This window comes from Poromitra crassiceps, assembly GCF_964638095.1.
Source record: "Poromitra crassiceps genome assembly, chromosome: 2".
Lineage (NCBI taxonomy): Eukaryota > Metazoa > Chordata > Actinopteri > Beryciformes > Melamphaidae > Poromitra > Poromitra crassiceps.
In genome coordinates, this window is record NC_139624.1 from 59,740,117 (window position 1) to 59,754,577 (window position 14,461).

The 14,461-nt window shown below is 42.3% G+C and overlaps 1 protein-coding gene across 2 annotated transcripts in view; it reads right to left on the reverse strand.

Moving 5' to 3' along the window:
* Positions 1-846: 846 nt before the first annotated feature.
* LOC310772260 (uncharacterized protein) overlaps positions 847-14,461 on the reverse strand; it is a 56,772-nt gene continuing 43,157 nt past the window's right edge. For both annotated transcript variants that reach the window (XM_083632018.1, XM_083632017.1), the window contains exons 17-19: positions 5,909-6,157; positions 5,622-5,732; positions 847-3,084 (exon numbers count right to left, since the gene is read on the reverse strand). In XM_083632018.1, the coding sequence (XP_083488144.1) occupies positions 2,372-3,084; positions 5,622-5,732; positions 5,909-6,157 (1,073 nt within the window). In that variant the 3' untranslated portion in view covers positions 847-2,371. The remainder of the gene's footprint in view (positions 3,085-5,621; positions 5,733-5,908; positions 6,158-14,461) is intronic.

The window sequence follows — 14,461 nt, forward strand, 5'->3', positions numbered from 1 at the left end:
GCAGTCTGCTCGTGTCAATAGCGTTGTTATAATCTGAAAACGTGAAAAACATACATACCGGCCAACCACATGTCACTGCTGCAACTGCCCTGCTGCAGCTGTTTGACATCATGAGTGATGACATCAGCGTGCTGCCTGCCCTGCGCTGTCAATGAAAGCCCAGGTGAAAGCAGGATGTTCGCTTCGTATTATCGGCTCAATATATCGGCTAAATTTTCATTATCGGAATAATAAATAATAATGTAAAATGGACTATATCAGCCGATAATTTATCTGATCAATATATATCGTGCATCCCTAATTTAACATGCTTAAAGGACAAAGTTTGTGTTAAATCTTGTCTTGTTTTATTATGTTTTTGTTTGTTGAGAAAAAAAAACATGAGGACTATAAGGCCTGATGTATCATATATGAGACGATTTGAAAATCAGACTTGCAAAATATTTGATTTTTTTTTATCAGGACCAATAGACTCCAGATTCAAAGAATTTGAATTTTCTCTCAATTCTTTGATGGTTCAGGCTTTATAGGGTTAAGACCGTGGTGACGGTCATCATTCGGTCTCATAGATCCATAGTCATAACTTACGTTTCTCCAATCCCCACTCGAGACAGAATGACGTTCTTACTTACAGCTGTGTAAATCCGTTTCAGCCAGGAGGAGCAAAGCATTTGCTTTACTATAAACAATTCAAGATCATTCTTTACAGCTGTTCCTGTATAAAATATAGATATTAGATGGGATTTGTACTACCATTGCAATTACACTAGCCTCAATGTGAATCAGCCTGCTTCTCATGCTGAGACAGGACGCTGTATTTTATACCATTTCAATAATGACTAGAAGGAAAGTACAATAAACTTTAATGATAAACAAACAACACTTAGATTTGGCGAATGACTCCATGGTATGATGACGCTCCTCTGAGCCAAGAGGAGGACGTCAGTGATTTATAGGATAGAGAACCCCCATAGGGAGTTCTACTGGAGTCATGACATTGGTGGTGTTCAGGGGAGGAGGAGGGGCGAAGCAGCAGCTACACAGGAACAGCAGCTATATGGGTGAACAAACAGGGTGAGTTACAACTTGCAAGAGTCTTAAATAGAACTTAATTTAGGTGATTGGCCAACGGCCGAAGAGAGGGAAAGCGTGGGAGACATTGATTGGACAGGGATAAAGAGGGCGTGCATATTTATGAATGGCTGATGTAACCTGAGGGCGTTGCTGCAGGGGAGAGAGAGATGAATGGAAAGGAACCATGGATTAGTGAATGGGATGGATAAACAATCATTGACTAGTGAAGTAGTCTTCATTATTGAAAACAGTCTAAGACATTATTTGCCAAGGGCCTACTTTTTCATACATGTAGCAATTACAATAAAACAGTACTTGCCTTTAACACAAGGTTATTGTCCACCAAACCGGGCTATTTGTGGGGGTTTTTATATTGCGTAGTTTCCAAATCCAAGCCATTTTGTAATGCCAGAGCCTGTAATTTCTCTTCTTCTGGATGTGTAATTACGGGTTTCCACCCATAGCCACAGCAGAGAGGGCGCACGAATAGCCCGATTCGACGGACAACCTTGTGCTTAAGGGAAGTATAATTTACTTTTTAGAGGTAGGCTACAAGGCTTCAACCCAACAGCAGCCTCATGTCGTAGAGATATTTGGCTTTACACACTATCCAAGCACCGAGCAGTGCAACATGTATGATCTGTGGTTTCATTTCTGGTTTTATTAAAACAAAGAAACAATATTAATTATGAACAATAGGAAAGCATTTTTCATTAATAACATGATTCCAGTTGTGAAAAAGATGAATTAAAAACAAAAACAAAATGGAAACTGGAAAGATTCATTTTAGCCTGAAAACACAAATCAAAAAACACAACTCAAACAACTCAAAACTAAAAATAAGACACATCAAATCTATATACAGTATATATTCCAACATTGTGTCATGGACTAAAAAAGGTGACAATGTGCGGCCGGAGACCGATTTTTTTTTCTTACATATGAGGACTCACGTGTTCACTGAACAGCTAACAAACAGGCAAGATGCTCCTATCCCAAAGTCCCTTGCAGCACCATTTGACCAATGACAAATACAAGAATTGTCAAAATAACAAACATAATAGGCTACAAACTTTAGGCTTAATTAATTACAATGGGTGGTGGTGGTCATTGGCAAAGTCTTTCATATAAGTGAGATTTTACACAATATATGAAATATTCATGTGACACTACACGATAACATGAGCCTCTTTATTGGAAAATAAACAAATATAGCAAAACCAGTCAACTATTAAACTCTGTCAGTCTGCGAGTTACATGGTACACGCTGGAAAAGTCACTATGCATATGGCATGGGTCATTTTGCATTGTGACTTCGCATATGTATTCTCATGTTGGAGCGCTGTGAAAATCTCTTGTCACACACAGCACATTTAAAAGGGCGTTCTCCGGTGTGACATCTGATGTGCCGTTGGAGCCCCGTTGGGTTATGGAAACGCTTTCCGCATTTAGAGCAAAGATAGGCACGCTCGTCCGTGTGATACAGCTGGTGGAATTTAAGCCTCTGAAGTGTGATGAAGCTTTTCCCACACACGTTGCAGTGATAGGGCTTTTCTCCTGTGTGCAACCGCGAGTGTATCAGCAAATTACCCGAGCTGACAAAAGTTTTCCCACATTCGCTGCACAGGTACGGCCTTTCCCCTTTGTGGCTCCTGATATGCGCTTTCAGCACATGTAGTTGATTGAATCGCTTGTCACATAAAGTGCAGGCGTACGGCCTCTCCCCAGTGTGACTACGTATGTGGGCTTTTAAGCTTTGACTCTGTGTAAACCCTTGGCCGCATCGTGGACACTTGTGCTGCCCTGTGATACGCCGCTTCCCACCCGTATGGGCGGTGAGGTGCAGCTCCAGGCCTCGCTTGTTCGGGAAACCCTTCTTGCACTGCCCACAGGTGGACAGCTCTTCCTTCAAATGAACGGTGTTCAGATGATCCTCCAGCTCCGCTTCTTTCCAGAAACTCTTGTCACAACTGTCACAGGAGTGTCTTGTGGCGTTGTCCTCTGAATGGTCTGCAAGAATAAAATCACAAAGCGTAACACAACCAGATCATTTAGGTTTGTCATTTGAGTGCACATTTTGAAATTTTCAGGGTCCATAGCAGCTCATAATACTGATCTGTCAAGAGGAAATGTGCAAATAGTTATATAAAAAGGCAAGGGTGATATGGTCTAGTGTAGCAGAGTAGTCACTCGTTTTGAGTGATAAGACATTGATACAGTGATAACTCACGTTCCCACACATTTTTATGGATAAAATGTCCAAAACCTTCCCATGACTTTTCAAGGATCCATAATATAATTTCCATGTAATGTGAGAGGGTGACTGACTCAATACCAGTAATTATTACTACACTGGACAAATAGGACACACCTCTTTATGTTGGATTTTAGTGCTTGCTCGCGCACTCGATGCTTGGCTGCTGCATGGCTGCTGCATGGCCTCACCTGCCCTATTAGTGCGGGTGTGTGTGTGTGTGTGTGTGTGTGTGTGTGTGTGGCTCACTAAATGTTATTGCATCAGTGATGTCACAATGCCTCCGTGTGTGTGTGTGTCCCATTATGATATCACTGATGACATCATCTGTGTGTGTGTGTGTGTGTGTGTGTGTGTGTGTGTGTGTGTGTGTGTGTGTGTGTGTGTGTGTGTGTGTGTGCCCCCTATGACAGGGGTTCCCAACCTTTTTTGTGCCAAGGACCGGTAGGTAGATGGGGAAAAAAGTCACGGACCGGTTGTCAATTTTAATAATATGACACCAATGAGCAGTCTTGTCACTGTGTGTGTGTGTGTGTGTGTGTGTGTGTGTGTGTGTGTGTGTGTGTGTGTGTGTGTGTGTGTGCTTATGACATAACTTTTGACATCATCACTGATGACAGCATCACTGATGACATCACATCATTAGCTAATTATCCTAATTAAAAAATCTGGCTCCATCAGGTCACCCGCACGGGTGCCCTTTACACACCCTGAAGGTTTCAGCCCGATCACACTTAAAACGGCATAGCTGTGGCCGAACACAGAACTTGAAACAGACAGAGCCCACATACTTTTTAAGGTCTGGCAAACAAGATTTTGAAATTCCATGGCTATTCCAGGTTTTAAGAGGCTTGAGAGCAAGAGGCTGAAAGCCACTACACACTTGTGTCATAATGGTAAACATTTGATGTTTTGGCTCTATTCTTGAAGTCAAGTGTCAATTTACGGCCCATTAAAAAAAGGGGCTACATGCCCAAAATGACTACTTTATAAATATGATATTAGTCTGGCTGGGAGGAGGTGGGGGGTGGCGGGGAGGAGGTGGGGGCGGGGGGCAGTGACCAACCTGCAACCATGCCCCGGCGACCATACCTGGACCCTCAATGCAGGCTGGAGGTCAAGCTAGCGGGCCATGTAATGGTCCTCATACCAGCCACACCCAAAAAAGATGGCCCAACGAGGAGGTGTAGCATGTGTGCAAAGAAAAAGCTTAGAAAAGAGACACGCTACATGTGTGTCAAATGTGGGGTCTCATTACACAGGGGTAGCTGCTATGAGGAGTACCACTCAGACAAGAACCTTCCTCAGCGGCGCTGGCGCTGAGTAGGCATGGGTCGTAAAAAAAAAAAACCTGCCAGGGATTGTTTTTGCTCTTTGTTTGATTGTTTGCTAGCTAGCAGGAATACATAAAAAAGTACCTGCCGATTTTCATGTAACTTTGTGGATGGGTGTAACATGGGCCAAGGAAGTACCCATTACATTTTGGAGCAGTTCTGGATTCGGTGTACGAGCCCAAACCGGTTTGATCACTAACCGAAAAAAACTATTAAAAAAAAAAAACTATATAAAAAAAAAAAAAAGCTGAGTCTGCTCTTGTTTTGTATTTATTTTGACATTTATTTATTTTATTATTTGTATTATTCCTCCATTATTGAAAACAACTATTGTTCAGATGTCTGATGTCTCACTGATGCCAAAAATAAATGGTGAAAAGTGACTGTTCTGCCTGTTTGATTGAATTTCACAAAACTGCATTTTTCTCAGCTTTCCTTCTCAGAGGCCAAAACCATGCTGTATTCAACGGCTAATATCTACATAACTACTAACTCTACAAACTAACTCTTTTAGACAGAGAAAGCACACATTCTATTAGTTCTTTTTAGATGATTGGTGTTCACGAAGTCTTAACAGAAAATAATCCTCGGCTGTTGTAAAATGAGCCAGAATCGTCAAAAACACCCCTGGCACAACTTACCTACAGGATTGAAAAAACGGCTGGCACTCAATGTGTTAACTTGATCAAAAATTTAATAAAACCCAATAATGTAATAACTTGATCAATAATGTAATACAATGGCCTGACTGATATTGTAATAACAATTTACCGATAATGCAATACCTTTCAATACAGTAAAACCCAATAATGTATTAACTTGACCAATAATGTAAAAAAACAAACTACCGGTAGGCATCTTCAATTCCTAGGCTTGCCCGCTGTGCCGGCTCGGTAGCTCAGCCGCTGCATTAGTAATTACTTCCCCCATGTAAAATGGATGGGATTTAGGATGCTCACCACTGTCATCTGCCCCGCCAGCTTCTGACGGCCTGTCCTGCTGCAGCTGGGAGTTTGATGGCACCGTCTCATTGGAACTGTCGTCAGTGACCTCATCATCCTCACACACATCTTAAAGGGAGGGACAAGAATATCTTGATGGTCAAACATTTTGTTCAATCACGATCGGGTCGTAAAGATGCAAGTATTCTAACCCTGGTAGTCTTAGCACCATGCTCCACCCATTGACCTACACAGGACCACAAAAGGACCGCCTTTAAAGGATATCCCTTTAAATGTATGCTCACCACTGTCACCTCGTCTGCCAGGTCCTTCGCGACATGCAGAGGAAGTCAGAGGTGATGGCCTGTCCTGCTGCAGCTGGGAGTTTGAAGGCACCATCTCATTGGAACTGTCGTCAGTGACCTCACCATCCTCACAGGCATCTTCTTCATTTCTTCCCAGTGACTGATGATCGATGTGATCTTCACATGCCACTGAAGTTTGTTCAGATGCAAGTGTGGATAAGATAGTGTCTGACATGAAGGAGAATTCACCTGATGAACAGAAAGCGTTAAACATTTAGCATGCAGCATGTCAGAGATCAAAGCAAAGCAGCTGGGTTATTGACTGTTTGCCCCATATGTACATAGAATGATGTTAAATCTCTCTATTGGATATAAATAGAATAAATCTCAGTCACTTATGTCCACTGTCCTCAGGAAGGTTATGTCAAGCATCTGGAGACCAGTGTTGGGCAAGTTACTTTCAAAATGTAATATACTACATATTACTAGTTATTTTCATTTGAAGGTAATATGTTACGTTAAAATATTACTGTCTGTGTAGAGTAACTTGTTACTTATTACACTACTTTTGCATTACTTTCACCAAAATAACTGCAGTAGCAGAATGACATCGCCGCCCGGGGCCATCCCGAAAAATAATTTAAACCATCTTGAAGTCAGTGTAAACCGCATCCTTGTTATTGTCATCTATAGTGGTTATTTGCATAAAAACACACAATTTGATTAGGAGATGATTGTATCTTTGTTTAAATATGTGGTTTGATTATTACTTTTTTTTACTCATTAGCCGCCACAGTTTTTCAGAAAAAGTCACTAGCCACCGCCAGGGTTTTTGATCATTTTCATTAATTGTCCAAGACCCACAGAATATTTTCTTCTATGACTATGTAAATACTGAATATCCCAAAAGAGAGAAGAGAGCCTCGATTTTCATAGGGAAAAACAAGTTTTATTCTACCTTCATCCGTTCTTTAGTTATCGACACCTGAATGTAGGTCGTTTTCACCAAAAACAGCAGTCTCTGACCAGAAAGCGGAGGAAAAGGCATTTTTGTAAATTAAGTCATCTTCACGGCTCCTGACTCCAATAAATGCCTTTGATGGCGGAAAACTGGCAGTGTTACACTCAACTATGATCCCCTTCCGGTCAAACTCGCCCATGGTGGCACCGCTTTCACTGTAACACCGGTGTGAGAAAAGAGATTCACCCCGCTTTTGAGAGAGGCGAGCCGGGTCACGCGTCTACTGTGTGTCAGGAGAAATCTACCAGCTGAAATGTACACGGCGTCAAGAGTTTTGGAACTGGATTACTAATTCCTGAGGACAAGTGACTTGTGTTGTGTGCAGGTTGTGTGGTGCGTGGTGAAAACAAAATCCTTCACGTTTGAGTGACAGGTTGCCCCCCCGCTGTAATGGAGTCCAAAAACCCATATCGATAAAAGCTGCTGGACCAGCGTTTGAGCCGTGCCATGGAGGTGTGCTATGGACCTTTTCTGATGGGAGATTGTTGCCTTTTTCTGCTTCCTGGTTTTGTTAGACAATCGTGGTCGTTCCTGTACACCTTTAGACGTGCTGTACTATTTCACAAGGTGAGTAAGAGAGCCATCTATCACATGACGGTGAAAACACTTATTGCCGTCCTATGACATCAATGGCGGGGGAAGCGTGGGGAAACGTGTTTTAAAAAAAAATAACGTTTAGAGACGCCAATGGCGGAGAATGAGTTAAGTAACTCAATTTATAACTTATATTACTGGACAAAGTAACTGGTATAATATTACTGAAATCCTATTGGTAATAAGTTATATTACTTAGTTACTGCTAAGAGTAATATATTACATGTAATACATTACTTTTGTAATGAGTTACCCCCAACACTGCTGGAGACCCACCCACTGTCGTCATATTATTTTTATGATTATGATATACCGTAAATTCCGGACTATAAGGCGCACCGGTGTATAAGCCGCACCTTCAAAGTTGACTATTTTTTTCTTATATAAGCCGCACCGGACTATAAGCCGCGGGTGTTTTGATGTTTAATTACCATATGTAAGAGTTCGTGCACAGAGGGGATTGTCGGGAAAGAGATGGCTGTTTGGGGAAGCTCCCATTTATTAACATTTCAACAAAACAAGTTGCATATTTGCATAACGTATTCAAGTGTTACCATTTAGTGCAATAGTAGCTACAGAACATGTACTGTGCTGTGTAAATTTAGGGGTCCTTGGCATGAAAAAGGTTGAAAACCACTGATCTACATTATAGCCTACAGTAGTACCATAACAAAAAACAAAGCTTACAGCGCTTGACGAGGCAATATCAATGGCTAAATTAAATGTGTTTTTTTAAAAGTGCAAAATAAAGTGCCTGTAACACGACAGTAAGCGCGTAAGCCTAAAGTTGCAGTAACACGGCTGCTTAAAATATACGGTAATCAGCCTACCAGAAAAGTCATTAATCCTCGTCTTCATCTTTTAGGCTAAGGTGCAGTACACGGCTGTAACCAGAAAAGTCAAGTCATTAATCCTCATCTTCGTCTTCTTCCTGCGTACTAAAACCACCAAAGTCCTCATCTTCAGTGTCGGAAACGAACAGGCTAAGGGTGGCTTCGTCAGCCACTCTCCTCTCTCCTTCGTTGTCGCTCTCAAAACCAACGAACTCCTCTTCGTCACTGTCGGAATCGAACAGCCTCTGAAGGCCCTCAGCTGTGGCGGCGTCCTCCTCTTCATCACGCAGCAGTCCAGCCTTTCGGAACCCGTTGGTGATCGTGGATGTTTTGACACTCCTCCACGCTGTCAGGATCCACTGGCAAACTTGAGCCTTCAGTCGGATCTGAACGGCACCTCGGCCGTCTGCTCTCTGTGTCAACACCCTGATGCCAAGGTTACGTGCTGCTGCTCGATTTCCTTCTTTCCTTCTTCTTCTCGCCGCCATCGTCGTAACACAGCCAGTTCTCCATCTTTTGAAGCATGATGTTAGATTACAACGAGCTAGTTGTGTGGCTTAGCCTTCCAAAATGTTGCAGTTAGTTTTTTAGAATGTAATACATAGAATTGGGAATGTTACATTCAATTTCATTCAGACTGTCTTTCAGGCTCAATCGCTGCCATTCTCCCCCCGGAGCGAGGGAGGAGGGAGGGTGTTTTACTGTAGTGGCTGAGAGAGAGTAGTGGCACAGTGCTCCAATCAGGTCGCGAGGCACATTTTTTGCAACATCATCCAATCAGGGTCTCGCTCTCATAATGTCTGTCTTGCTCTCGTTCTGCCTCATACCAACATCCATAGATTTTGGAGGTTCCCGAGTGGCCGTTTGCTGAAAAAATCCATAGATAAGCCGCACCGTTATATAAGCCGCAGGGGCCAAAAAAGGCCAAAAAACGGGAAAAAAGCCACGGCTTATAGTCCGGAATTTACGGTATATACATGTACATTATATATATATATATATATATATATATATATATTTATTTATTTATATATATATTATGATGATGATGATTATTATATATATATATATTTATACAGTATATTAGGGGTGTACGGTACGGGCATCACGGTTCGGTACGTGAAGCGACACGACGAATACGTCAAATCCAGAAGGTGGTAGTAAAGCACCTAAACGCTGTTTGAACGCCATTGAATTTAATTAAATTAAACGCCACAGAAGAAGACACACCAAAACAACACCATAGAAATCCGCGTTCACTGAATGTAACGTTTTGTGGAGAGGAAACATTACCGGGGGTCGCTCCAGAACAGACAGAACAAACCACAACAATATTGAAGCGTCCAGCTGCTCTCCCGTTACCGTCGTCAAAAAAGTGCAGAGCAGTATCCTAATGACTTATGACTCAGGCGATAAGCTGTTTTGCAAATTCTGTCAACATCAAGCCAACGATGTAAGCTTGCTAATGTAACGTTACGTAGCCGTGACAAAGTCCTTTATAGTTGCGCGTTGTGGCTAAACGTTACATAACACTGACAAAGCTGTTAACTTGTAAACAAGCAACTTACATCGCGTGGGATGACAAGCAAGATGCGGTGAGGAAGAGGGGATGACTCCTTGTCATGTTTAAATAATCCATTAGATGACCGAACGTAATCATTATGGTAAACAAAACTCGCATCCAATAATGTTAAGGCGCTGTCAGTGTTCTTTCCCGTACTTACTGGGAAAGTGAAACCAACCCTGTTGTCTGTCAGACAGTGGGGGAGGGGTTGGTGGGAGTATTAGGCTACTCCACACATGCGCTCTGTTTACAAACTTGTGTACAATAAAGATTTAAAGTGTCTGGAATACAGACATCTGAGAGGGAGGGGCACCCCACACTTTGAAAATCACTGCTCTCGAGTAAAACCTTTTTGTGTGGATTGCCTAGATCTTATTAAATAGTGGACATTTAATCATTCCCACTTATAAGTAGGGCTGCACGATATTGGAAAAAACTGACATTGCGATATTCCCCGCCCCTGCGATATATATTGCGATATGAAAAAATACAGATTTTCACCAGATTACCAGAATAGCTCTATTTTAAAGAAAAGAATACTTCTAGAATGATTGGGATGATTTTGTAGAGGAGTCCATCTGATTTTGGAGGGGAAATTAGGTATTTTAATGTTTCTCAACCACTGGGCTGTCGCCTACTGTAGGCCTCAGAGCGTCATCTATCAGGGTGCATACACATTTTGACCAATGGATTTCCATGACTTAGGCTACATACATGAAAAAGTGAGTGAGTTATGACATTCTACTTTAAAATGTCACTAGCCTACACTTCACTTAGTGTAATGCAGCCTTTAAAACCAGGGAAAGACAATATGCTGTATCACCATATTACCATATCCAACATCTAAGACCATTATAGTCTCATATCACAATATTGATATACAATTGATATATTGCCCACCCCTAATATTGAGTGCCAGAATCTACCTCCCAATGATGCTATTTGCAGAAAAACATTAGATTTCATTGATTATAATCACTGCTTTCAACTTCTTTCGTTCTTCTAACGTTTCAATAAATCAACAATGAAACACCCCTGCCACTTTACACACTTGGTCTGACCCCCCGGAAACCCCCTCCAGAAACGACCAAGTGGTACACTCCGCATCTGCGGAGTTCCGGTTTTTGAGCGCAAGGCTTGCAGTACAGAGAGACGAGGATTCACATGCAGCCGACCGGTGACAAACAATTCATTCGTGAAAAGTAATAAATATACATTTAATTGCCCAGATATGTCTCTTCTCTTTTTATTTTCACTGACATGTTTTGTGTAAATAAGTCGCTATGTCTATGATTAACTCTACCGTAACGTTACTGCTATCATGTGATGCAATATCAGAGACTGAAGGGGAGAGACAGCCGCAGTGATACACGGACAACTTCTCAGTAATCACTTTAGCCTTCGTGTCATTATAAGTTGCGGTCTTGCTTTTTGGTGTTTCAAGAGTAAATAGCCTATCTCCACTCCACGGACATGTTGAGTTACAGCAGCCAGCCTGCTGTATGCGAGTGCGCTGCAAACTGTGGACAAGTCCGCCTCCGCAATCACATCGTTTACAGACGGGCTACTGTCAGCAACGCAACATAAGCAAAAATAATTCAATTTAGGTCTCTGTGCATGTTTGTTGTGTTGAAGCTAAGCACTAAATGAGTGAGTACAGTAGCGGGGCGTCTCTCTCCTTTGAGAGAACCTCATTTCACTCAGTAGGCTACCCCTAAAGTGACTATCGCGCATGCGCACATTGCGATGACGATGTGTAAACGATATATCGTGCAGCCCTACTTATAAGACACTATTTCTGATGGTAAAATGAGCATAAAAAGCCAAACAGAATTCAGATTTGTTGCTTTTTTCCCCCGTTGTACCGTATTCGTACCGAACCGTGACCCCAAAACCGAGGTACGTACCGAACCGTGACTTTTGTGTACCGTGACACCCCTAATATATATATATATATATATATATATATATATATAACGCCATAATACATAATATATATATATATATATATATATATATAAGAGATTTCAGGCCCATTTTCTCCCCAATTATACTTGGCCAATTTATCCCCATGCTGCCCTATTGGCTGCTCCACCCTCTGCCGATCTGGGGAGAGCAGAGACTAGCACTATGCTTCCTCCGACACATGCGCAGTTGCTAGCCGCTTCTTTTCACCTGACAGGGGGAGCTTCACCGGTAGGACATAGCACGTGGGAGGATCACACTATTCCCACAGTTCCCTTCCACCCCGACCAGGCGACCCGACCAACCAGAGGAGGCACTAGTGCAGCGACCAGGACACATACCCCCAATCCGGCTATCCACCCTCAGGCACAGCCAATTGTGGATGCCCGACCAAGCCGGATACAAAACTGCGACCCTCGTGTTGGTAGGCAGGGAATCTACCACTACACTACCTGGACGCCCCAATGTGGCCATATTCTTTGTGGTCAAGCAGTGCCTGCGCTGGTGTTTTCTTTGAGTCAGAGTAATTTCTTTGCGGCCGCTTCCTTAAATTGGCGGGGTGGGGGTTATTGTGTGAAAGGCTGCAATAATTTGTCTTGCAGTGGTGGGGTGGTGGAGCTTGAACACAGGGCAAGATGCCAGCTTGTAGCCAATATTATGAATGAGTTACGGTTGTAAACAAGAAACAATAGGGAAAAACAATACCAGAATGCTGTCTCCCGGGCTCTATTGATGCCAAACTCGCTGTCTAGGTCTTTATTGTTCACTAATTGTAATCGATCAGATCAATACGAGGTATCAGCCAAATCCTTACGTTTAAACAAAGTTTAACAATATCAGCAGTGAAAAAGGGGATAGCCTATCTGATTAATGAATCAGATAGATTCATAAATCTATCTGATAGATTTATTAAGGCCAGTTTAGGACTGCCAATATTTAGCACAGGCCAAAGATTTTCATAATTGTTGGTCATCTTTCAAGACCCACAGTAAATTATCTATTAGCACCAAAGTGATTTGCAATACCTCAAAATGAAGATGTACGTCTCTGGGTTCACCAGCGGAAAAAAAAGTGAGCTTTTAGCATGTTCTGTACTCTACTTATAGCCATTTATATACACCCTGTTTTCACCAAAAAGGTCTCTCTGAGAAGATAAATTGCAGAAAATGGCATTTTTGTAAATCACACAATCTCAGGCAGAACTCGCTCTCAATTCTTTTATTTTGAACTGTATTGACATCAGACATGTAAATATTATTCGTTATGACACAAATGAAAAAAAAAATATATATATATATATATACATGAAGTGCCTTTTTTACATTCAACAATACAGTTTACTCAGTGTGAGTGAGTGTGATCATAGAATAGAATGCAGAGATCAGTGTAGTCTCTCTCACACACACACACACACACACACACACACACACACACACACACTCCTTACCGCGAGATCATCCGGGTCCTGTCGCATTGGAATCCAGTCTTCCTCGCCCTCGACAGGAAAGTGGCCGTGCTGCTTCGCTCTGTGTGAAAGCCATTTCTGTGGCGAGGCTGCTGTTCTCCTCCAACTCACACAGTTGTGACTCCGTCTTGTCTCTTTCGGGCTGGGACACAGGAACGGGGTCAAGGGACCAGGATCGATCATGTTGGTCACGGGTTTGACTACCGCGAACGATCGATGTCCGCTGCCCTGCAACAAGCCGATCAGCTCGTGCAGCGCGCCGAGGGGCGTTTCAACGGCGTTTCTCCTCTCTGCACAACTTCACAAGGAAGCGCGTTTCTCTGTTTTCTGTTTTTCCTCCTGCTCATTTCAAAACAACAGCTGCGGTATGTGTTTGATCGCGTGTTGTCGGCTTGTCTTTGTGGCTAGGGACCTGATAACATGTCACAGGCTGGGGAAGTGTTTGAACTACGCGCTGCACTAATAAAAACAAAAACACGTCAAACACGTCTTTGGCGTGGATGGCTATTCCTGATAACACGTCAAAGACGTTTTTGGCGGTGAATGAGTTAATCTATAAAATAGATTCATAAATCTATCTGATAGATTTATTAATCTAGAGTTGATAAATCAACAGGCCTCGATAATGTGCCTGCAAGATTCCTAAAGGACGCTGCAGAGTGTATTTCACCTGCAGTAGCCCATGCAATCAATCTCTCTATTGAGCAAGGTAAGGTGCCTTCCGAGTTCAAGAGGGCAAGAGTCATCCCTCTTTATAAGAAGGGTAACAAATTTGAGAAGGGAAACTACAGACCCGTTTCAATTTTAAGTGTTCTCTCTAAGGTCCTAAAGAAGATCATTGAGCAGATTAATACATTTTTAACTGAACATAACATTTTATATGATTTTCAGTCAGGTTTTAGAAAATCCCATTCCACAGAAACCTGTCTGTTATTTTTAACAGACCGCATTAGAAAGGAAGTGGATGCAGGCAATTTCTGTGGTATGGTTATGTTTGATCTCCAAAAGGCCTTTGATACCGTGGATCACGGTATCCTGCTGTTTAAGCTTATAGTCTAGCAGCAAGTCCTCAAAAAAGGCTTTAGTTTTTGAGATACCCCTACCCGAGGTA